The 26,128-nt window shown below is 47.5% G+C and overlaps 1 protein-coding gene across 1 annotated transcript in view; it reads left to right on the plus strand.

The window, feature by feature from the left end:
- LOC115458927 (amine oxidase [flavin-containing] A-like) overlaps window positions 1-18,868 on the plus strand; it is a 109,483-nt gene extending 90,615 nt beyond the window's left edge. Inside the window, exons 10-15 of the mRNA XM_030188783.1 lie at window positions 1,239-1,292; window positions 3,548-3,605; window positions 7,965-8,062; window positions 12,490-12,601; window positions 13,351-13,413; window positions 18,546-18,868. Of these exons, the coding sequence (XP_030044643.1) occupies window positions 1,239-1,292; window positions 3,548-3,605; window positions 7,965-8,062; window positions 12,490-12,601; window positions 13,351-13,413; window positions 18,546-18,701 (541 nt within the window). The 3' untranslated portion in view covers window positions 18,702-18,868. The remainder of the gene's footprint in view (window positions 1-1,238; window positions 1,293-3,547; window positions 3,606-7,964; window positions 8,063-12,489; window positions 12,602-13,350; window positions 13,414-18,545) is intronic.
- The last annotated feature ends 7,260 nt before the right edge of the window (window positions 18,869-26,128 follow it).

Raw genomic sequence — 26,128 nt, forward strand, 5'->3', positions numbered from 1 at the left:
AATGCAGCACTGGACCTCTGCACATCCTCCGACTTTCTGGCATTGGCGGAACCAGGTACATCAATTGCTCACTTGGGAAGCGAGAGAGGCAAAAGGGACATACAAACGCAAAGAGCGTTTTCTAAAAATCTGGGGGTGTTATTTGGATGGGATGACTCACAGAGGGAGAAGTCGAATTCTTAACAATCTGTAATAATATGGTTTTTTTTTTTTTTTTTGTTTGTGTGTTTTTGTTTGGGTGTCAATTGTGATAACAGAAGACATATCTATAGGTAAATAGGGGGGGAGGGGGATATTATGATCAAGATGTGATATTGGATATAATATATAGTCGAAACTGGAGGATAACAAATGAAAAACACATAAGTCATCGGAGGTTGATACTATTACATTTTATTATGTAAATGATGTTAATTTTTACTTTTGGCAATAATATCACAATAATATATCAGTTGTTGGAGGGGAGGAGTGGGGGAGGGAGGGAGGGGAGAAAGGGGAACATGGGGGGGGGGGGGAAAAATTATTACAAACAAGTTGTTGATGATATAATTAGATGACTGCGTTGTATATATACTCATTTTGGTGTTGTATAATGGTCTGTTATTACGATAATATAATAAAAAAAAAGTTGAAACATAACAAGAGACTCTGCAAGACCATTCAAAAGGAGGAAGCATCCAAATATGCTCTAATCCATCTCAACTTTTTTTTTTGTAATACAAAATGATTTTTTAATCACCCTATTTATTTGTAATTCAACAGAGGGAGTCCCTTAAATTATACAGAACTGATGAAACCATCACTGCTTTCCCCTCTTGGGCCCTGGATAGTCCAACCTATCACGTCCAGTTGAAGGTCTTGTAATGCGAACGTTTACCCTCTGTTCTCAAGGCTGTGGCTCTTTAAGGTTTTTTTTTTAATTTTCAGTAAATGGAAAATTCAGGGGGAAGAAAAGATTTTAAAAATGAACCAAACCCAACATGCAAAGGAAGAATGTCATTGTATTAAACTTCCCAGGTGATAAGTTTTGCTTTGAAGCTTCACTTATATATACTATCTGCTACCACATTTGCTTATTTCCGATCTGACCAAGAAGGGCAACCTTCGAAAGCTAATCAAGAAATGTATTAAGTTATGTCCAATAAAAAAAGGTATCATCTTATTTTCTTTTCCATGTTTTATTTTGTTTGATTTCTATTGATAACCCCATTAATGGAAATATTTTTGTTGTTGTTCAGTTTCATCCTGGCAAGAAAAGCGTCTGCTCTGACTCACCTGAGCACTGAGGAAAGGTAAGCACCCCCCAGGAGAGAAGATGGCTGTAGAGAATGGAATATCAATTGGACTTGCTTTTCTTAACACACATTTGTGTTGCTTCTGTATTTGCAAGTGTGGCCTCTGAGTCTGTTGCCCATTCTAGGAAAGCAGTTCACTCCTCATGTGTACCTCAACTTTTGAAAATTGCAGCTCATGTAGAGTTTGCAGTGAGCAGGACAGGACTACCACTAATCATTTCTATAGCACTACCTAGACGTATGCAGTGCTGTGTACACTTTATATGCAAGTATTTTCTCTGTCCCTAGGGGACTTGCAATCTATGGTATTGTACCTGGGACAATGGAGAGTTAGGTGACTTGCCCAGAGTCACAAGGAGCTGCAGTGGGAATCGAACCCAGGTCGCCCAGGATCAAAGTCCGCTGCACTAACCACTAGGCTACTCCTCCACTAGCAACATTCCATGTAGAAGCCTGCCCTTGCCGCGCAGGCTTCTGTTTCTCAGTTCCCCAGGACCAAAGTCCACCACCCTAACCACTAGGCCACTCCTCCACTGTTGCTACTATTGGAGATTCTACATGGAATGTTGCTATTCCACTAGCAACATTCCATGTAGAAGTCAGCCCTTGCAGATCACCAATGTGGCCGCGCAGGCTTCTGCTTCTGTGAGTCTGACGTCCTGCACGTCAGACTCACAGAAACAGAAGCCTGCGCAGCCTTCTACATGGAATGTTGCTAGTGGAACAGCAACATTCCATGTAGAATCTCCAATAGTAGCAACATTCCATGTAGAATCTCCATGTAGAATCTCAAATAGGGAAAAGGGTGGTTGGTTGGGTGATGCTCCAGATTTCACTGTAGCATTGACGCACCTTAAATTTAGATGTCCATAGTTGCACCAGCCATATGCCTAGTCTAACTGTAGGTTCCCAAATGATACAAGGGTGTACGTAACTTACATTATTCTGTAAATGACATGCGCACCTGGGAGCTCCTCCCACGTCCCTTCCATGCTCCGCCCCTTTGCATGTGCATGGTATAACACTTATACATGCCCTTAATCTGCTTACACAAATGGGGCCGGGAAACATCAGCGCTGAGCGCTCTTCTGGGATCAGCAGCCTTTAGAGAATAGCGCGTACCACCAATTCCCATGACTAAAATAAGGTGCCAGGACTTAACGCCTGCTGAATCCAGCGCTCACCTCCTCCCCAGTTCTGTAACGCTGCGTGGAACTTTCGGAAATACCCATCCCATGGCCATACCCCCCCCCCCCTTTTGGGTGGCACATGAGAGAAATTAGGTGCAGTTCTTTATAGAATCGCGCATAGGCATTTGTGCGGGCAACTCCACGCTACTGATTGTTAGCAGTAAATTATTGAGTCTTAGTGGCTCGTTAACTAATTTAGTTGTGCGCACAGCTCAGGGATTGCGCCCAAATTTGAGCGGCCTTTATAGAATCTCCACTTCTGCGCACAAAGGGGTGCGCACCCATGAGCGCCTCATTGTAGAACTGCCCTTTATGTCTACTACTACTATTTCTACTACTATTTAGCATTTCTATAGCGCTACAAAGCGTACGCAGCGCTGCACAAACATAGAAGAAAGACAGTCCCTGCTCAAAGAGCTTACAATCTAGTAGACAAAAAATAAAGCAAACAAATCAATTAATGTGTAGAGAAAAGAGGAGAGGAGGGTAGGTGGAGGCGAGTGGATAGAAGTGGTTACGAGTCAAAAGTATTGTTAAAGAGGTGGGCTTTCAATCTAGATTTAAAGATGGTCAAGGATGGGGCAAGACGTAGGGGCTCAGGAAGTCTATTCCAGGCATAGGGTGCAGCAAGACAGAAGGAGCAAAGTCTGGAGTTGGCAGTAGCGGAGAAGGGAACAGATAAGAAGGATTTATCCAGGGAACGGAGTGCACGGGAAGGGGTGTAGGGAAGGACGAGTGTGGGGAGATACTGGGGAGCAGCAGAGTGAGTACATTTATAGGTTAGTAGAAGAAGTTTGAACAGGATGCGAAAACGGATAGGGAGCCAGTGAAGCGACTTGAGGAGAGGGGTAGTATGAGTAAAGCGACCCTGGTGGAAGACGAGACGGGCAGCAGAGTTTTGAACCGACTGTCGGTAATCTGTTTAATTTTTTTATATTGTATTTCATATTTTCCACAACGGTGCTTCGTGAGAAGCAGAATATTAAGCCAATTGATCAAGTCAAGGAGATGGATAATGTAGTTCTGCTTTGATTTCTGAGATTTTTTTTCTCTGCCCTGTAGGAAGAAGAGAATTTGTCAGCTGTATGCAAAGGTCATGGGAACAGACAAGGCGCTGCACGTAAGAGATGATATTCTCCGCTACCATAAATCGGAATAAAAATCTCTCTCATTTTATATATTTACAGTATTCTTTTAGGTCAATCTTTAAACCCGTGGTCAGCCACGTACGTGCAGGACATCAGACTCACAGAAACAGAAGCCTGCGCAGCCTTCTATATGGAATGTTGCTAGTGGAATAGCAACATTCCGTGTAGAATCTCCAATAGTAGCAACATTCCACATAGAATTTCCATGTAGAATCTCCAATAGTAGCAACATTCCATGTAGAATCTCCAATAGTAGCAACATTCCATGTAGAAGTCGGCCCTTGCAGATCACCAATGTGGCCGCGCAGGCTTCTGCTTCTGTGAGTCTGACATCCTGCACGTACGTGCAGGACATCAGACTCACAGAAGCAGAAGCCTGCGCGGCCTTCTACATGGAATGTTGCTAGTGGAATAGCAACATTCCATGTAGAATCTCCAATAGTAGCAACATTCCATGTAGAATCTCCAATAGTATCTATTTTATTTTTGTTACATTTGTACCCTGCACTTTCCCACTCATGGCAGGCTCAATGCGGCTTACATGGGGCAATGGAGGGTTAAGTGACTTGCCCAGAGTCACAAGGAGATGCCTGTGCCTGAAGTGGGAATCAAACTCAGTTGAGATGTTGCCAGGTTCTTGTGACCTGGATTGGCCACAATGCTTATGTTCTTATATAACTTGTGACTAGGGGGCGGGCAATGAAGTTACTTAGTTTATTTAAAACAGATCAGAGAAAATATTTCTTTACACACTGATTCTGGTCTCCTAGATTGCACACATGATCTAATACCCAGACCTTATAAACCCCATGCATAAACATCCACAAGAGGGCGCTGTGTTTCTGAAATGTCACTGTTCATTGCAAATAAATGTGTGTAATTTACATACACTTAAAGAAAATCAGAAGTTTACCTCCTCAGGGCAAGAGCCTTTGATGTTTTGAACATTGTTGCTGAGTGGTGGAGGTGGAGTTCTGACAAGGTTATTGCTCACTAACTAACACATGCGACCAACTTTTCCTACATGAGCACACAGCTGTGAAATGCACTACCAACGAATTAACTAACTTCCGCAAATCTCTGAAAACATATCTCTTTAACAAGGCTTACCACGATAACCCATAACTAACTATAACATAACACCTACCACCTTTATTCAGAATGTCTCTTTCTATAACTGCTTGACCAAACCTTTTTGTAGCATAGTAACATAGTAGATGACGGCAAAAAAAGACCTGCACGGTCCACCCAGTCTGCCCAACAAGATAAACTCACATGTGCCATTTTTTGTGTATACCTTACCTTGATTTGTACCTGTCTTTTTCAGGGCACAGACCGTATAAATCTGCCCAGCACTATCCCCGCCTCCCAACCACCAGCCCCGCCTCCCACCACCGACTCTGGCACAGACCGTATAAGTCTGCCCAGCACTATCCCCACCTCCCAACCACCAGCCCTGCCTCCCACCACCGGCTAAGCTTCTGGGGATCCCTTCCTTCTGAGGAGGATTCCTTTATGTTTATCCCATGCATGTTTGAATTCCGTTACCGTTTTCCTCTCCACCATCTCCCGCAGGAGGGCATTCCAAGCATCCACCACTCTCTCCGTGAAAAAATACTTCCTGACATTTTTCTTGAGTCTGCCCCCCTTCAATCTCATTTCATGTCCTCTAGTTCTACTGCCTTCCCATCTCCGGAAAAGGTTCGTTTGCGGATTAATATCTTTCAAATATTTGAACGTCTGTATCATATCACCCCTGTTCCTCCTTTCCTCCAGGGTATACATGTTCAGGTCAGCAAGTCTCTCTTCATACGTCTTGTAACACAAATCCCATACCATTCTCGTTGCTTTTTTTTGCACCCCTTCCATTTTTTTCACATCCTTCACAAGATACGGCCTCCAAAATTGAACACAATACTCCAGGTGGGGCCTCACCAATGTCTTATACAGAGGTATTAAAACCTCTTTCTTCTGCTGGTCACACCTCTCTATACAGCCTAGCAATCTTCTCGCTAAGGCCACCGCCTTGTCACACTGTTTCGTCGCCTTCAGGTCCTCAGATACTATCACCCCAAGATCCCTCTCCCCGTCCGTACCTAACAGATTCTCCCCGCCTAACACATACATCTCCCGAGGGTTTCTATTCCCTAAGTGCATCACTTTGCATTTCTTCGCATTGAATTTTAATTGCCAAACGTTAGACCATTCTTCTAGCTTCCGCAGATCTTTTTTCATGCTTTCCACTCCCTCCGGGGTGTCCACTCTGTTGCAAATCTTGGTGTCATCCGCAAAAAGGCAAACTTTACCTTGTAAGCCTTCGGCAATGTCACTCACAAATATATTGAATAGAATCGACCCCAGCACCGATCCCTGAGGCACTCCACTACTCACCTTTCTCTCCTCCGAGCAAACTCCATTTACCACTTGATCTCTTTGTAACACCAATTGTATTCTTTACCCTGGTGTGGCGATGCCATAACAGGTCTTTGTAAGCCACATTGAGCCTGCAAATAGGTGGGAAAATGTGGGATACAAGTGCAATAAATAAATAAATAAATAAATAAATAAATTGCAGAGGCGGGATATTTGGGAGACTATTTGAAGTAGGATGTCGAATTTGTGCAAATAGGTGTTAAAAATGAGTTCACCTTTGGGAGGAGAGGGAGGGAGAGAGCACAATACACTCAAGATAAGATGGAGTGTCTACTCCTGCAGATTCAGGGAGGGGTAAAGGAGCATCCACCAGGCCAGGTGACCAGGGCCGCTGAGAGACTAAGCCAGACCCAGGGCAAGGCCACTGCTGCCACCTCCCCCAGGACCGGCACTGCCAGGCCTCCCCAGGACCACCACGGGCCGCCCCCCGACCGCCGCGTAGCCTGACCACAAAAATTGGGGGGGGGGGGGGGGGGGCGGAGCCCAATGCGTGTGTGTGTGTGGAGGGAATATTTTGCCCCACCTCCCTGCCCTCACCACAACTCTACATACCTTTTCTGGCGGGGGTCCCCATGCCATGCCTAGGGTTACCATATGTCCAGATTTACCCGGACATGTCCTCTTTTTGAGGGCATGTCCTGGCAACTGGGCGAGTTTTGCCAATCTGCCCGTTTGTCCGGATTTCTGGACAAATGGACAGGCTGGTGGGCGTGATATAACCGCCTAAACACTGATTTTTAAACCGGGTTTAGCAGCCATATTTGGCCGTTCGAAAACCTGGCCGAAGATAACCAGCTAAGTCTGAATGTTGACTTAGCTGGTTATCTTCAAACCGGTTAAAAATAAGCCAGATATTCAATGCCGGTCACTGGAAATGGTCCAGCATTGAATATCCAGATTTAGCACCGACTGCGGGAGTTAGCCCTTTCTAACTCCTGCGGTCTTAATATCGACCCCTTGAATTGTGGAGGAGTGGCCTAGTGGTTAGGGTGGTGGACTTGGGTCCTGGGGAACTGAGGAACTGAGTTTGATTCCCACTTCAGGCACAGGCAGCTCCTTGTGACTCTGGGCAAGTCACTTAACCCTCCATTGCCCCATGTAAGCCGCATTGAGCCTGCCATGAGTGGGAAAGTGCGAGGTACAAATGTAACAAAAATAAAATAGATACTATTGGAGATTCTACATGGAATGTTGCTACTATTGGAGATTCTACATGGAATGTTGCTATTCCACTAGCAACATTCCATGTAGAAGGCTGCGCAGGCTTCTGTTTCTGTATGTGCAGGACGTCAGACTCACAGAAGCAGAAGCCTGCGCGGCCACATTGGTGATCTGCAAAGGCCGACTTCTACATGGAATGTTGCTAGTGGAATAGCAACATTCCATGTAGAATCTCAAATAGTAGCAACAGTGGAGGAGTGGCCTAGTGGTTAGGGTGGTGGACTTTGGTCCTGGGGAACTGAGTTCAATTCTCACTTCAGACACAGGCAGCTCCTTGTGACTCTGGGCAAGTCACTTAACCCTCCATTGCCCCATGTAAGCCGCATTGAGCCTGCCATGAGTGGGAAAGCACAGGATACAAATGTAAAATTAAAAAATTACAGTATTCTGTAAATAAGCAGGTAAATGTTGGCCCTAACTATGCCCCACCCTTCTGAATACCCTGTGCATTGATGCACTAACATTAGCATGCAAAGATTATAGAATAGCCATTTACTTATGCATCTGAATGGCAGTATTCTGTAAATTTAAGCATTCCAATGGCACTTAACTTTAAGTGGCCTGTTATAGAATGAGGGTGTGAAAGTATAATTGCTTTTTAAATATCCACCACTCTGTTATTATTGGTGGATGGGATGGGGCATTTATAACTGAGTTTTGGGACTTGTGTTTTGCAGCCGGTGCATTACGAAGAGAAGAACTGGTGTGAGGAGCAGTACTCGGGCGGGTGCTACACATGTTACTTCCCACCGGGGATCATGACCCAGTATGGACGGTATGATAACATTAATGAATTCTTGCTAATGAACTAGTTCCAAGAAGAACAAAAATTTATTTTGTTAAATATTTTATGTTGTTAAATATTCTGAGTAAATAGCCAAAACCTTTTGATGACTGGGAGAACGTAGTAACATAGTAAATGATGGCAGATGAAGACCTGTGTGGCTAGAGTGGTATCTGTTATGCTATGACCTGTTTTATTATGGAGAACCTCGATCGTGACTACAGAGATGGATACAACAGAAATAAACAAACAGTGAGAAAAAGACCATGCACTCTAGAGAGAATGGTATGGGATTTGCGTTACAAGACGTATGAGGAGAGACTTGCTGAACTAAACATGTATACCCTGGAGGAAAGGAGAAACAGGGGTGATATGATACAGACGTGCAAATATTTGAAAGTATGAATCCGCAAACGAACCTTTTCCGGAGATGGGAAGGCGGTAGAACGAGAGGACATGAAATGAGATTGAAGGGGGGCAGACTCAAGAAAAATGTCAGGAAGTATTTCTTCACGGAGAAGAGTGGTGGATGCTTGGAATGCCCTCCCGCGGGAGGTGGTGGAAATGAAAACGGTAACGGAATTCAAACATGCGTGGGTTAAGCATAAAGGAATCCTGTGCCGAAGGAATGGATCCTCAGGAGCTTAGTCAAGATCGGGAGGCGGGGCTGGTGGTTGGGAGGCGGGGATAGGGCTGGGCAGACTTATACGGTCTGTGCCAGAGCCGGTGGTGGGAAGCGGGACTGGTGGTTGGGAGGCGGGGATAGTGCTGGACAGACTTGTATGGTCTGTGCCAGAGCTGGTGGTGGGCAGCGGGACTGGTGGTTGGGAGGCAGGGATAGTGCTGGCTGGACAGACTTGTATGGTCTGTGCCAGAGCCAGTGGTTGGGAGGCAGGGCTGGTGGTTGGGAGGTGAGGATAGTGCTGGGCAGACTTGTACGGTCTGTGCCAGAGCCGGTGGTTGGGAGGCAGGGCTGGTGGTGGGGAGGTGAGGATAGTGCTGGGCAGACTTATACGGTCTGTGCCTGTGCCAGAGCCGGTGGTTAGGAGGTGGGGCTGGTGATTGGGAGGCGGGGATAGTGCGGGGCAGACTTATACGGTCTGTGCCAGAGCTGGTGGTTGGGAGGCAGGGCTGGTGGTGGGGAGGTGAGGATAGTGCTGGGCAGACTTATACGGTCTGTGCCTGTGCCAGAGCCGGTGGTTAGGAGGTGGGGCTGGTGATTGGGAGGCGGGGATAGTGCGGGGCAGACTTATACGGTCTGTGCCAGAGCCGGTGGTTGGGAGGCGGGGCTGGTGGTTGGGAGGCGGGGATAGTGCTGGGCAGTCTTATTCGGTCTGTGCCAGAGCCGGTGGTTGGGAGGCAGGGCTGGTGGTGGGGAGGTGAGGATAGTGCTGGGCAGACTTATACGGTCTGTGCCTGTGCCAGAGCCGGTGGTTGGGAGGTTGGGCTGGTGATTGGGAGGCGGGGATAGTGCGGGGCAGACTTATACGGTCTGTGCCAGAGCCGGTGGTTGGGAGGCGGGGCTGGTGGTTGGGAGGCGGGGATAGTGCTGGGCAGTCTTATTCGGTCTGTGCCGGTGGTTGGGAGGCGGGGATAGTGCTGGGCAGACTTATACGGTCTGTGCCCTGAAGAGCACACGTACAAATCAAAGTAGGGTATACACAAAGAGTAGCACATATGAATTATCTTGTTGGGCGGACTGGATGAACCGTGCAGGTCTTTTTCTGCCGTCATCTACTATGTTACTATGTTAGAGATAAAGTAACCTCTGGGATTCCAGAATGTTGCTGTTCTTTGGGGTTCTACATGGAATGTTGCTACTCTTTGAGATTCTGAATGGAACCTTGTCACTCTTTAGGATTCCAGAATCTTGCTATTCTTTGGGGTTCTACATGAAATGTTGCCACGATTTGGGTTTCTGCCAGGTACTTGTGACCTGGCTTGGCCACTGTTTGGAAAACAGGATATTGCACTAGATGGACCATTGGTCTGACCCAGTATGGCTACTCTTATGTTCTTATGAGGTGTCTGCCCAGGTCGTGACCCCAAACACAGGTTTCATGACCTCATTTAGGGTCTCAACGTTGCTCTACAGAGAGCAATCTTCAGTTGTAAAAGCAAGACTAGAGGACACATTTCCTCAAATATCTTTGAAACATAGAAACATGACGGCAGATAAAGGCCATATGACCCATCCAGTCTGCCCATCCTCTGTAACCCCTAATTCTTCCTGTTCCTAAGCGATCCCACATGCTTATCCCATGAACAGTCCTCGACTCCACCACCTCCACCGGCAGGCCATTCCACTCCTCCACCACCCTTTCTGTGAAATAATACTTCCTTAGGTTACTCCTAAGCCTATTCCCTCTTAACTTTGTCATATGCCCCCTCATTCCAGAGCTCTCCTTCATTTCAAAAAGGCTCTCTTCCTGTACATAAATGCCCTTGAGATATTTAAACGTTTCTATCATGTCTCCTCTCTCCCTCCTCTCTTCCAGTGTATACATGTTGAGGTCCATAAGCCTGTCCCTATAATTTTTGCATCAAGACCGCTTACTAATTTCGTAGCCGCCCTCTGGACCGACTCCATCCTGTTTATATCTTTCCGTAGGTGTGGTCTCCAGAACTGCACACAGTACTCCAAATGAGGCCTCACCAGAGACTTATACAATGGCACTATCAGCTCCTTTTTCCTGCTGGTCATGCCTCTCTTTATGCACCCAAGCATCCTTCTGGCTTTGGCCGTCGCTTTTTCTACCTGTTTGGAAACTTTAAGGTCATCAGACAGAATCACCCCCAAGTCCCGCTGTTCCTTTGTACACTGAAGCACTTCACCCCCTATATTGTACCGTTCCCTCGGATTTTTGCGACCCAAGTGCATGACCCTGCATTTTTTGGGATTAAACCTTAGTTGCCAAATATCGGTCCATTCCTCCAGCTTCGCTAGGTCCTCCCTCATGTCATTCACACCCTCCAGGGTGTCCACCCTGTTGCAGAGTTTAGTATTATCTGCAAAGAGACAAACATTACCAGACAGCCCTTATGCAATATCGCTCACAAAGACGTTAAAAAGAGCCGGCCCTAAGACCGATCCCTGCGGTACTCCACTGACGACATCCTTTTCTTCAGAGCAAGCTCCATTTACCACTACCCTCTGTCTTCTATCATTCAACCAATTTTTAACCCAATCAGTTACTCTATAGGTCCCATACCGAGGGCACTCAATGTTTCTCATTTCAAATGCTCAAGATTAGAGGTAGGGGCGTAGCCAGACTTCGGTGGGAGGGGGGTCCAGAGCCCGAGGTGAGGGGGCGCATTTTAGCCCCCCCGATGCCACCGACACCCCCCACCGCTGCCGCCGCCGCCGCCGCCACCACCACCACATCTTTGCCCCCCCCCCCCCGCCGACGACCCTCTCAACCCCCCCCTCCTGCCGCCAACCCTCACCCGCCGTCGCCTACCTTTGCTGGCGGGGGACCCCAATCCCCACCAGCCGAGGTCCTCTTCTTCCTTCATTCTGTTTCTGAGTCTGACGTCCTGCACATACAACGTGCAGGACATCAGACTCAGAAACAGAACGAAGGAAGAAGAGGACCTCGGTTGGCGGGGATTGGGGTCCCCTGCCAGCAAAGGTAGGCGACGGCGATGGCGGGAGAGGGGGTTGAGAGAGTCGTCGGCAGGGGAGTCCAGGGCCAAATCTACGGGGACCCAGGCCCCCGTGGCCCCATGTAGCTACGCCCCTGATTAGAGGGAGCTGTACTCTACCCTACATGCTTTGTATGGATGCTTAGAACCTGAAGGTCACAAAATAGAGCCACTGTCCTGGGGTCAGTGTGAAGGTCATCTTCCTTCTCTTATCCCTCTTACATCTTCTGTTTAATATTGATTGTATCTAGATCCTGTCATGATGATGTCATAACAACACTCTGTAAGCCACATTGAGCCTGCAAATAGGTGGGATAATGTGGGGTACAAATGCAATAAATAATAAAATAATAATAATCTTCCCCCCTCCTCCCGTTTTCTCCTAGGGACTGTATAACAGTACAATAACATGGCAACAATTTAAAAAACAAGAACCCATTTCCCCATAACTCAGTGTTAGCCACTGAAAAGCAGGGCCAGAATGTAACATACAACATGTAATTTCGTTCGATTCATTCTCATCACACAGTCATGACATGTCTTCCCGTACTGCTTCAGCCTCACACCTCCCACTCACCTTCTCTTATGAGACTTTTCCCAGATTTGCATATTTAATGGTTCTGTGAATAAGTCACAGCTGACTCAGGCCAGAGAACACGTGTGTACCCTCTAACGTAAAGAAGCATTCTCGCCCTACCCCCCATATCAGATATTTTGACAGATTTAGACTTGGGAGGCTCTCTGTAAAGTGTTATTTAAAATTTGCATTACAGGGTCATTCGCAAACCAGTGGGCAGAATCTACTTTGCTGGAACAGAGACAGCAACGCAGTGGAGCGGGTACATGGAAGGAGCTGTGCAGGCTGGAGAGAGAGCAGCCAGAGAGGTATGGAGAGGGGTGAAGATCGCAGTGTGAGAGGACATTCACTGGGAGATGATTTTCAGGCTGCGCTGTACAGCATGTTGTTCAGAACCAAATTCTGTGCTGAGGAAGAGTTTTCGATGTGTTAAAACTGAGGTACCTAGAACAAACCCTAGAGAGTTGGACCACAGGAACATTAAAGTGTACTGTGTGGCATGCTGGTAATTGCTGGACATAGCTAGGACAAGTAACCATGGGGGTCAATATTCAAAGGAGTTTAACAAAACAGGAGAGGCACCTGCACAGTTAATGCCACTGAGTTGGTTGACCATCCAGGTAATGCTGCTAAATATCACCAGTAGCCATCCATTACCTAACTGGTTAGGTTAAGGGCGATCTTGGGGCAGAACTTGGGTAGAGCTATTACTTGATCAGTTAGTGATGATATTCAGTCCACTAACTGGTTAAGCGTATAAAGTTAGGACAGCAAAATGACTGTCCTAACTTATGCGCCAAGTTAACCAGGCACCGGTCTGAATATTGGCTGGTGCCTGGTTAACTTCTGAGTCAGTGCACGCCCTGGATGTTGAGCACCTTGCTGTGGGCTGAAGATTACCCTTGTGGATTACGGAAGTTCTAAGTCTTCCTTTTGACCAACTCAACTTCCTCAACTCTCTCACTACTTTCTCCTAAACGATTCTTTCCTCCAATATAGTTAAGTGGTATCAACTAGTCAAAGCTCACCTGCGGAAACTGATTTTGTGTACTTTCAGATACTGTGTGCTATGGGGAAGATTTCAGAGGAGGACATCTGGATGCCAGAACCGGAGTCTGCGGTAGGCTTTATCCCATTTCTTTCCTCTGAACGGGCTGGAAGAAACCTCCCTCTGAGAAACTCGAGTGCACAAACTATTCTTGAGTGCAGAATAGATAGAGAAAAATGATAGTAAAAAATTTTGAAAGGAACTTTTTTAGACCGATGAGAAAAGTGGAGTCCAATGAACGCTGGCACTAAAAATGTATTACTTGCTGCTAAACTGGGACATTTGAGGTCTTTTTCCTCCTTTTTTAAGAATTTCCAGTAAGAAACAGATCTAATATAATAATTTGCTCCTCCAACATTCCAATGTGTCTCACTGGGATCGTAACCACGTGCTGACATCACTCCTCCAACGTTCTCCGTCCCCCCTCCCTCCCAGTTCCATGGGACCCTGGAACTGGGAGGGAGGGACAGAGGGAGGGGGGACCCTGGAAATAGGAGGGAGGGAGGGGGACATTGGAACTCGGAGGGAGGTGGAGGGGACAGGGGAGAGAAGCTGCACATGGATGGATGGAGGGGGCAGGGCACAGAGGACATTGCCTGCATATGGATGAATGCAGGGGAGGGAGGGGACCCTGAAACTTGGAGGGAGGCAGGGAGGGGACGACCCTCAAACTCAGAGGCAGGGAGGGGACGATCCTGGAACTCGGAGGGAGGGAGGGGGACAACAACCCTGGAACTTGGAGGGAGGGAGGGAGGGAGGGAGGGGGGGAACGACCCTGGAACTCGGAGGGCGGGAGGGAGGGGGGACCCTGGAACTGGGAGGGAGTGGGGTGCCCTGGCACACACACTCATGCTCACACACACACTCTCTCTCACACAGACACACTCGAACCCAGTCTCACTCTCTTTCACACACACACACACACTCACACATTCACACACACTCTCAAACATACACACTCCGAGGAAAACCTTGCTAGCGCCCATTTCATTTGTGTCAGAAATGGGCCTTTTTTACTAGTATTTATTATAACACTAGTAAAAAAGGCCTGTTTCCGAAACAAATGAAACGGGCGCTAGCAAGGTATTGCCTCTCTGCAATTAATGTGTTGAAAGGGATTGTTAGGATAAATGTGTTCTCACCCTCCCTCTATCCGAGTTCCAGGGCCGTTCTCTCCCTCTGTCCCTCCGAGTTCCAGGGCCGTCTCCCCCCTCCCTCCGAGTTCCAAGGTCGTCTCCTCCCTCCCAGTTCCAGGGTCCCCCCTTCCCTCCAAGTTCCAGGGTCCCCCCTTCCCTCCAAGTTCCTGGGTCCCCCTCTCTAAGTTCCAGGGTCCCCCTCTATGTTCCATGGTCCCCCCTCCCTCCCTCCAAGTTCCAGGGTCCCCCCTCCCTCCTTCCCTCTCAGTTCCAGGGTCCCCCCTCCCAGTTCCAGGGACTCACACACCAAGCACCCCTTTTAACATTCATTCAAAAAACCAGGATCCTTCACCCCCACGATCTGTCATCTGTCCCAGCTCCAGCGCATCTCCCCATTCTAGTCCCCGTCCACGGTTGAGCTTCTCTCATGCCACGTTCCTACCGCTTCTAACTTGTTTTCAGCAGTTGCAGTACCAATTCACACAGTGTACTTGCAGCTGCTATAGAGGATTCCCTCTGCCTCCGCATACCGTACCACCCCCCTCTACGTGGCATATGAGTGGTTGTGCGATGCGGTGCGATGCAATTCGGTGAGTGTCATTGCTCTGCCCTTGACATCATTACGTTCCGACGCGAGGGCCGGGCAGACACTCATGGGGAAAAAGCAATCTACACAACTACATCTTCCGGTTTCAGGCTTCTGGCTTCCGGCTTCATTAGAACGTTGGAGGTGCATTTTATATAGAGATATCTGCAAACGTCTGTAAGTGGCTTCTAAGTAACACTTTGAGGCATATTTTCAAAGCACTTTGAGAGGCTAAGTTCCATAGGTTTCTATGGAACTTTGGGAGGCTAAGTGCTTTGAAAATATGCCTCTTTGTGGCCCTTTTAATAAGCGACTAGCTACTAGGACTAGGGGGCATGCGATGAAGCTACAATGTAGTAAAGTTAAAATGAATCGTACAAAAGTTTTCTTTACTCAACATGTAATTAAACTCTGGAATTCGTTGCCAAAGAATGTGGTAAACATGGTTAGCTTAGCAGAGTTTAAAAAAGGTTTGGACGGCTTCCTAAAGAAAAAGTCCATAGACCATTATTTAATGGACTTGGGGAAAATCCACTATTTCTGGGATAAGCAGTATAAAATGTTTTGTACTTTTTTGAGATCTTGCCGAGTATTTGTGACCTGGATTGGCCACTGTTGGAAACAGGATGCTGGGCTCGATGGACCTTTGGTCTTTCCCAGTATGGCAATACTTATGTACTTATGCACTTAAGCGTCTAACCGCCCAATGCACACCAAAATGGAGTTACCGCCCGGCTACTGTGCGGCTCTTGTGGTAATTTCATTTTTGGCATGTGTCCAATTTGCGCGTTAGAAAAATAATTTTTATTTTCGGATGCGCATTTTGGAGGCGTGCCAAGTGGCATTTGACGCGCATAGGTCATTACCGCCTAGTTACCACGTGAGACTTTACCACTAGGTCAATGGCTGGCGGTAAGGTCTCGGACCCAAAATGGACGAGTGCCAATTTTGATTTTGCCGCATGTCCGTTTTTGGCGAAAATTTTAAAAAGGCATTTTTTTGCAGGCCTGCTGAAAAATGGATCTGTGCGTGCCCAAAACTCGAGCCTACACTACCGCAGGCCATTTTTCAGCACGCCTTAGTAAAAAGGACCCCTTTATGAGCAGCCATTTCCACCAACTGAAAAGCGGTGCAAATGTACAAGCCTAAATCGACAGCTTACCCCCCCCCCCCCCATAATATAACAATGCGCGTAAATGATAGGAATGCCCCCGTTCCAACAACGACCCTCCCATTTCTGCGCCGCTTTTTTTTACTTGCGTGTAAAATTTAGGCACGGATACTGCGCCTAAATTTATACACATAAGTTCCAGTTAAATCTAATTAGCGCCAATAATTGCTTGTTAAAAAGTCAATTATTGATTCTGATTAGCTCGTTATTTGATTAAATTGCATGCAGAAATTGGGCTTGCGCCCAAATTTACTTATGCCATTTTTGCGACTTTTATAGAATTAGAGGGTAGGCGTGTAGGGTAGGGGTCCTGTGGGTGACATTTTGCTCACCCATTCCCAGGTCCACCATCTCTTCTCTAGCTGAGGCAGCAAATGCATCTGAATTACGCTGCAGCTCCAACTCCGCGTCCTGAGAAAAGGTGCTGCTTTCTGGAGGACAATGCTGGAGGCTGGAGCTAATCTCTCTCCACTAGTGGCGTAGCTACGTGGGGCCTGAGGGGGCCTGGGCCCCTGTAGATTTGGCCCTGGCCCTGGCCCTCCTACCGACGATCCCCTTGAACCCCCCTCTCGCCATCAACCCTCCCCCACCGTTGCCGCCCGCCCCGCCGCCGCATCAGATACCTTGTTTGCTGGCGGGGGTCCCCGAACCCCGGCAGCCGAAGAGAGTCTTCTTCAGCGCCGGAGTAGCGCCTTCGTTCAACGAAGTTCCTGGTGCGATCAGCTGTTTCTGATGCCTTACGTCCTGCACCGTGTATGTAGCCCCGTGCAGGACGTAAGGCGTCGGAAACAGATGATCGCGGCAGGAACTTTGTTGAACGAAGGCGCTACTCCGGCGCTGAAGAAGACTCTCTTCGGCTGGTGGGGTTCGGGGACCCCTGCCAGCAAACAAGGTATCATACGTCGGAGGGGCAGACGGCGACGGCGGGGGAGGGTTGGTGGCGGGGGGAGTTCAAGGGGATCGTCGGCAGGCCGGCAGGTGAGTCCAATGCGGCGGCGGCGGTTGGGGGGGGTGGCTAAACAGTGCCCCCCCACCTCGGGCTCTGGCCCCCCCCCTCCCGGCGAGATCTAGCTACGCCCCTGCGTCTCCACCCACTACCTACCAAGCTGTGCAACTGTGTATCCAAGCCTGGTCATTGACATTAACTGCTTAGATCGGGGCTTTCGGAACCTATCCTGGGGTCTGCATAGCCAGTCTGGTTTTCAGGAGGTCCGTACTGCATTATCCGAGGCTTAGCATATTCAGATTTATTTTATATATATTCATTGTGGATATCCTTAAAACCCAACTGGCTGGGGGGTTCCCAGGACAGGTTTGGGAAGTCCTAGGGACAGATAAATGTGACTCAAAACTTGACCATGGATAGGGCCAACTGGGGAGAGAACCAGGAGAGAGACACTGTAGCGTGGTAGTATGTAAGCCACATTAAGCCTGCAGATAGGTGGGGAAATGTGGGATACAAATGTAACAAATAAAGAAATAAACTTAGGCGTTGGTATTTACATTTAGTTAGCATAAATGACTGTGACTAAATATAGTCACAGGAAAGGGATCTAGGCATATTTTATAAACCGTGTCAACATTTAGGCGTCTTTTTCTTTTCAGCAACAATTTTTTTAGCTGTGACATATGTTTATAGAATTGCCCTTATAGCGCCAGGACGGACCAAAACGGTCCTGAAACTTAACCGGATAACGGCAATAGTCAGTCCACTATCCGAATAAGTGCGGAAAAAGCTGTCTTAAATTATCCGGATCGTGGACTGAATAGTGACACTCTCCAGATAAGTTCCTGTGCTGACTACCTTATTCATTTATTCAGTACCAGTCACTGTCCAGATAGTTGGACAGGCTATTTTTGCCTGCGGTAGTTGGCGTGTTAAAAAAAAAACATTGCCTGCCGTGGCTGAATATTAGTACATAAGTACATAAGTATTGCCATACTGGGACAGGCCAAAGGTCCATCGAGCCCAGCGTCCTGTTTCCAACAGTGGCCAATCCAGGTCACAAATACCTGGCAAGATCCCAAAAATGTACAAAACATTTTATACTGCTTATCCCAGAATAGTGGATTTTCCCCCCAAGTCCATTAATAACGGTCTATGGACTTTTCCTTTAGGAAGCCGGCCATACCTTTTTTAAACTCCGCTAAGCTAACCACTTTTACCACATTCTCTGGCAACGAATTCCAGAGTTTAAGAGTTCTTTGCTGAAAATTGACTAGCACAATGGGATGTAGGATTGGAGGCTGGGGTGGGTGATGCCGCTGTTGCCTTCCCAGTGCTAATTCTGTGAATTTCCCCTCTTTCTAGGATGTCCCTGCCTTGCCGATTACAAGAACATTTTGGGAGAGGAACTTACCATCTGTGCAGGGACTCTTAAAGCTATTGGAGTTTTCCGTTTTCTTTACCTCAGCAGCCGCTCTGGGGCTTGTGGCCTATAAGAAAGGATTTCGCTTTCGGAATTGACAGAAACACCCCACCGAGAAGCCTTTCTGGGGTTTTTTTATTTACAGCCTAGGCTATGACCTTGGGTTTTGACCCCTTCCTGCCACATCAGCCGCAAAACATAATCATCTGACTTGAAATGGATGGAGCGTTTGCAGATCATACAAATGTTCAAATGAAACAAAAAAGCGATCCAAGTGATAACTGATAGCTTGTATTGTTCTTTCCCGTTGGAGTCGTTGTCCATAAATCTCGGTTTGTGGGGTAGCGTCAGCGCAAAAATATCTTTGCTATTGGAAGGAAACTACATGGTACAGAACTGCTGAAGTACAGGAGAACACTAGAGAAAAGAGATTTCACGCTGGTCTGTGGTTTCCTGCTTTTTAACGTAACACTCCATGAAATAAATCAGTTTTGCACTACTTCAGGTTTACCGCAATGGTTTGTGTCTTTCCTTTCCTGTCTTGCACCAGTGGCATAGCCACAGGTGGGCCTGGGTGGGCCAGGGCCCACCCACTTTGGACTCACAATTGTGACACTCTTGCTGTGGCTGATGGGGATCTCCAAGCCTTGGTAGCTGAAGATTTTCTTTCCTTGGGCAGCCAGCGCTCTTCCAAATGTCAGCCAGCAGCTCTTTTCTTGAGCTGATGCTGAGACCAGCCCTTCTGCACATGCTCAGTTTCCGCACATGCAAAAGCACTGAGCATGCATGGACTGCCAGCAGCAGCATCAGTTTGAGCCAAGTGCTGCTGGCTGCCATTTGGACGAGTGCTGGCTGCTTGAGGAGGAAGAGGAAATCTTCAGCTGGCAGGGTTTGGAATCCCTGCCAGTTCAAGTATTTAATATTTGGGGTTTGTGGGCAGGGAGGGGTGGAGAGAGGACCAAACCAGATGGGGCTGAATTCCATGCCGCCCCACCTTGGGCTTAGGCCCACCCAAAATTGGCCATCTGCTACGCCCCTGCTTTGGCACTGGTGAATTGGTTCTTGATCCAATGAGCAAAGTTGCACCACAAGACTTACTTAGATGGGTAAAAGGGCTGTTTGAATTGGCTCCTCTGCATGCATGTGTTGTTCCACAAGGAGGCGCTCTTTGACACAATGCAAGTAAGTCTGAAAGACTGAGATCGTACTCTATATCAGAACATAGATAGCCATACTGTGTCAGACCAATGGTCCATCTAGCCCAGTATCTGTTTTCCAGTGGTAGCCAATCAGGTCACCTGAGCCTGTACATCTAGCCCCGTCTTTGGCCATTTTCAAGTCCAAAATTAAAGCCCACCGCTTTACCACTGCTTTTGACTCCTAACCACTACTCACTTGCCCTGTCCTTTTACCTCGCCTATTTATTCCTTACCCTTATTTGTTCTGTCTGTTTACCTGTCTTATCTAGATTGCAAGCTCTTTGAAGCAGGGACTGTCCTTTTGTGTACGGTGTAAAGCACTGCGTATGCCTTGTAGTGCTATAGAAATGATAAGTAGTAGTAGTAGTCACAAGTACCTGTCAGAAACCCATTAGTATCAACATTCCAGAATCCCAAAGAGTGACAAGATTCCGGAATCCCAAAGAGTACAAGATTCCGTGCAGAATCTCAAAGAGTAGCAACATTCCGTGTAGAACCCCAAAGAGTAGCAACATTCCATGCTACCATCCCGGAGCAAGCATGGCTTCCCCCATGTCCATCTCAATAACAGACTAAGGACTTTTCCTCCAGGAACTTGTCCAAACCTTTTTTTAAACCCAGATATGCTAACTGCTGTTAACATGTCCTCCGGCAGTGAGTTCCAGAGCTTACTATTCTTTGAGTGAAAAAAATATTTCCTCCTATGTGTTTTAAAAGTATTCATGTGATTTCATTGAGTGTCTCCTGGTCTTTGTACTTTTGAAAGAGTGAAAAATCGATTCACTTTACCTGTTCGGCACCATTCAGGATTTGTAGACCTCAATCATATCCCCCTTCAGCCGTCTCTTTTCCAAGCTGAAGAGCCCTAACCTCTTTAGCCTTTCCTCATATGGGAGGAGTTCCATCCCCTCTATCATTTGGCAGGCCGTGCCAGGGTCTGTGGCGCCCCCCTGCAGGAGATCAGTTGGCGCCCCCCCCCCCCCGCAGACGAACAGTTGGCGCCCCCCCTCCCCTCCGTGAAAATGATCGCTGCCCTCCCGCTCCCATGTCCCAACTGCCCGCCCTCTCTCCCCCCCCCCAATCCCTTTTAAATTTACCAGCGAAGGCGCGCCACAGCGCCAGTGAAGGAGGCGGCGCTCCCGACGTCTCTACTAGTCTTCCCCCTTCGCTCAATGTCCCGCCTTCTTCTGATGTCATTTCCTTGACGTCAGAAGAAGGCGGAACTCTGAGCGAAGGGGGAAGACTAGTAGAGACGTCGGGAGCGCCACCTCCTTCACTGGCGCTGTGGCGCGTCTTCGCTGGTAAATTTAAAAGGGATCTTGGGGGGGAGAAGAGGGCGGAAGTTGGGATGCGGGAGGGCGAGGTAAGCATGGCGCGGCGGGGCGCCCCCAGAGGACGGCGCCCTCCTGCCGTGCTTACCTCGCTTACCGTGTTGGTACGGCCCTGCATTTTGGTCACTCTTCTTTGAACCTTTTCTAATTCTGTTATATCTTTTTTGAACTACAGTGACCAGAATCGAATGCAATACTCAAGGTGAGGTCGCACCATGGAGCGATACAAAGGCATTTATAATATTCTTGGTCTTAGTCTGCATTCCTTTCCTAATAATTCCTAGCATTGATTTGAGAAACTAGAAATAATGTGTGAAAATTGGCCAGGAAAACCAAAAAAATGATCTGAAGACAAAAATTGACATTTTTCTTTTCTATAAACATCCTTAGGAGTTTCCACTTGAATATTACCTTCCAGGCCTGTAAATGTTTTCATTACTGTTCTTGAGTTATCAGGAGGCTTTAATGACACAGAACCCTGAGAAAATCCTGAGGAAAAATCCCCCCTAACGATTGACAAGTGTTTCACATTCTCTCCTTACAGACCCTGGATGGCTTGAATGTTTTATTCTGTGATATCTGTGTTAGTGAAATTCAGACTGGCATTACGTGTAGTGCTGGCTACAGAATGACACGGGGATGGGGACACACGGTAACTGGGGGATGGGGAGAGAGACAGACCCCCCCCCCCCCCTGGGACGGGGTGGGGACAGATCCTTTAGATTGTAAGCTCTTTTGAGCAGGGACTGTCCTTCCCCATGTTTAAACTTGTACAGCGCTGCGTAACCCTGGCAGCGCTATAGAAATGCTAAGTAGTAGTAGTAGTAGATCCTACGGGGACTGGGTGGGGACGGGGACAGATCCCATGAGGATGGGGCGGGGATAGGGACAGAGCCCGTGAGGACAGGGACAAACTTTGTCCCCGTGTCACTTTCTACTTGAAGCCTGTTAATGAATTGGACTATTCAGGGCTGTGCCTAGGTCTCTGGTGACCCCCTGCAGACTATCAGTTGGCGCCCCCCCCCCCCCCCCCCCCGTGTGGCACAAGATGCAAAGGAAATAGGAGCTGATAGATGGAGTGCATCTTTGTGGGATTGCTCAACAAATAGAGGGTTTACAACCACTTAGCTTTCGTGCTTTCATGCTCACTGGGCACATATATCATTCTCAATAGCAATCGTCGTGAAAATGATCGCTCACCACTTGCCACACTGACAGGAATTGTCAGCAATATTCTTAGAAACAAATTGCTATACATTGCAAAATAAGATAGCAGATGTAAATTCTCAAAGTGGACTATTCCAAACACTAAAATAAAATGATTTTTTTTCTACCTTTGTTGTCTGGTGACTTTGTTTTTCTGATCATGCTGGCCCAGTATCTGATTCTGCTGCTATCTGTCCTCTTAACTCTGTTTCCAGGGCTTCCTTTCCATTTATCCAGAATGAATAAGTATAGTGCTTTTGTTGTATTCAAGGGGATGGGATGACTTTCCTATGAGGAAAGGCTAAAGCGGCTAGGGTTCTTCAGCTTGCAGAAAAGATGGCTGAGGGAAGATATGATCGAGGACTATAAAATGAATGGTGGAACAGGTAGACGTGAATCGCTTGTTTACTCTTTCCAAAAATACTAGGACTAGGAGGCACGAAATGAAGCTACAAAGTAGCAAATTTTAAATGAATCGGAGAAAATATTTCTTCACTCAACGTGTAATTAAGCTCTGGCATTCGTTGCCAGAGAATGTAGTAAAAGTAGTTAGCTTAGCGGGGTTTAAAAAAGGTTTGGATGGCTTCCTAAAGGAAAAGTCCATAGACCATTATTAAAATGGACTTGGGGAAAATCCACTGCTTATTTCTAGGATAAGCAGCATAAAATGTATTGTACCTTTTGGGGATCTTGCCAGGTACTTGTGACCTGGATTGGCCACTGTTGGAAACAGGATGCTGGGCTCGATGGACCTTCGGTCTGTCCCAGTATGGCAATACTTATGTACTTAATCCGGTTTCTTTCAGGGGCCATGTCTCCAAATGGGTTAGTTTGGCTCATACCATGACAGGAATGAAACTCACCCCTGCACCAGGATATGTGAAGTATGGTCTCAGTCTCTCAATTCTACTGCTAAGGATCCAATACTTGTATCAGGCCAAAGAGAGCTTCCCTTTGGAGTTCGTAAGATGTAGCTCCCAAACAGCTGGGCAATGCCTCTTTATTGTGAATGTTCTGAAAACGAAGCTGACTTAAGAACGCTGATCTAGTGTCTACACAAAAAGACAGTACAGATGAGGGGCAAAGGTTATATCGAGACCTTCTCCAAGATGGCTTCAGAATGACCTCACTATGTGCCCATTCAGTGTTTTCTAAACACTAGGAACACAAAGACACAGGAGCCCTTTTACTAAGCCGTGTAGGTACCCTACACACAACGTGCTCCAATTCGGAGTTATTGCCTGGCTGCCGCGTGGCCCAGGCGGAAATTTCGATTTTTACGTGCGTCTGCTACGCGCACCTGAAAATAATTTTTGTTTTCTAGCGCACGGCGGAAACCGGGCGGTGATTGTCATTCTACACGCGTAGACCATTACCGCCTGGTTAACGCATGAGACCTTACCACTAGTCAATGGTGGCGGTAAGGTCTGAGGCCCAAAGGGGACGTGTGCCAATTTTTATTTTGCCGTACGTCCATTTTCGGCCAAAAAACGCTGAAAAAATGGACCTGCGTGTGTCCAATACATGCGTCTACAACAGCGCAGGCCATTTTTCAGCGCACCTTAGTAAAAGGATCCCACAGTGCACTGATCACAGAAAGACAACTACCTGGATTTCCGAGACTCTCCCAATCCGAGGACGCTTCAGTTCTCTTCCGTGACCTTGAGAAAGTTGAGATAACTGCAGTGTGGTTGATATCTAAGTGGACAATCTGGGCTGTGAGCTCAAGGTGACCCCCCTTCATGGCTCTGTGGCCAAGGCTTAATGGGGAAGGATTCATTCCCCACCATTCGACCTACAAAACCATTTGCACCCTGACCAAACTGGGAAAATTAAACCTCCTGCAAAAATACAATGTTAACTTCATACTTCAAGTTAGGTTCACATGCAGATTATCTACTTAGCATGTCAATTTAATATGTGTTGCTAAAGTAATACCCCTCATACGTTAAGCTTATTATTCAATATTTGATCATAATACCGAAAGAAGTTGTGTATCCGTAACTCAAGAAATGAAGTCTAGAATCAGAGAAAGTATGGTTCGGTTTTACTGGACAATATTTATTGGCTCTGAATTATTAAGAAACAAAATCATTACAGCTGACAAAACGCATCCAGGTGTCCCATTGAAACAAAACTTGAAAAGACGGTAAAAAGTCACAGAGGCACTTGAGAAAACATCACAGTTCAGAGAAGGCACAAAGCAAAGACACGGATAGCTCTGAATCTGGCACATTTGATATCCAACACAAAAAACAGAAGAAACTAGTCTTCGCAAAAAAGCAAAATTGCAAACGAAGACAGCGAAGATGACTAAGAAAAAATTAAAAATTAAAAATGGAAAAGACAACACATCAGGTAAAAATCCAGTTAAAATACAATTTTAATGGTAAATGAACAAGATGAAAATACTATACAGTTAGAATGTGTACAGCTGTGTTTCGGCCTACAAGGCCTGCATCAGGAGTCTTTCAACATCAGATATGATAAGACGTGTATTCGTCTTTCAATTGTAGATTTTGTTATGAAGCTGTAGCATCTCTTGGATCAGACTACCCGCCAACCCCCGCCAGCCGAAGTCCTCCTCTTCTCTGGCACAGCCGCGTTGCTGATCTGCAAGCAAGGCTTCTGTTTCTGTGAGTCTGACGTCCTGCACGTTGTACGTGCAGGACGTCAGACTCACAGAAACAGAAGCCTTACTTGCAGATCAGCAACGTGGCTGCGCCAGAAAAGAGGACTTCGGCTGGCGGGGTGACCCCTGCCAGCAAAGGTACCCGACAGTGGCGGCATGGGAGGGTTGGTGGCGGAGGGGGGGGAGAGGGTCGGCGGCAGGGGGGGCCAGGGCCAAATGTATGGGGGCCCATGCCCCCGTGGCCCCACGTAGCTATGCCCCTGAGTTGCTGTAAGCTCTACGCGCATGTAGAGTGCACCAAAATGAGACTACCGCCAGGCTAGTGCACTCACCTGGCGGTAATGTCAGATTTGGTGTGTGCCCATAAAGCCTGGATAAATTATTTATTTATTTCATCCTACACACACCAGTTCCGGTGGCGCACGCTAGATCAATGAGTGGCATTAAGGACTTAGGCCAGTTTTGGACAAGCGCTGGTTTCATTTTTACCGCAGGCCCTTTTCCCGTTCCATTAAAAAAACCCATTTTTTTCTATATACGGTAAAACTGGCTCAGCGTGCGCCTAATACACACGCCTACACTACCGCAGGTCCCTTTTTACCATGGTTTAGTAAAAGGGCCCCTAAATGTGGATACTCTGGTGTTATGTGGCCAGGGCCGGTCTTAGCAATTGCGGGACCCTGTGCAGACCAGTTCAGTGGGGCCCCATGCTTGCACCCCCCCCCCACGCCTGCCACCATAGGCCATAATTTATCAGAGTTTAAAAGGAGGTTTAGAGCTCTCAGAAGCCCACCTCACCCCGTACCTTGATGTGCATCCACCACGTTTCAGTAGAGAGCGGCAGACAGTGGCACCGATTTTCATATCCTGTCAGGTGCCAAGCCCAGATCCTCTTCACTGCTGCATCCCGTCATTGCGAAAGCAGGAAGTGACATCAAAAGGGGGTGGGACGCAGCAGTGAGGGCTCTAGGCTCAGCAGCTGACGGGATATGGAAATCACTTCCGCTGCCTGATGCTCTCTACTGAAACGTGGATGCGGCGAGGTGTTCCGAGACAGGAGACAGACGTGCCAGGGATGCGGGGCCCTGTGCGACCGCCCCTATCGCCCATGCCTAAGACCGGCCCTGTATGTGGCCTTAAATAATAGCTGCCTATCG

Source organism: Microcaecilia unicolor, unplaced genomic scaffold (genome assembly GCF_901765095.1).
Source record: "Microcaecilia unicolor unplaced genomic scaffold, aMicUni1.1, whole genome shotgun sequence".
NCBI classification, from domain to species: Eukaryota; Metazoa; Chordata; class Amphibia; order Gymnophiona; family Siphonopidae; genus Microcaecilia; species Microcaecilia unicolor.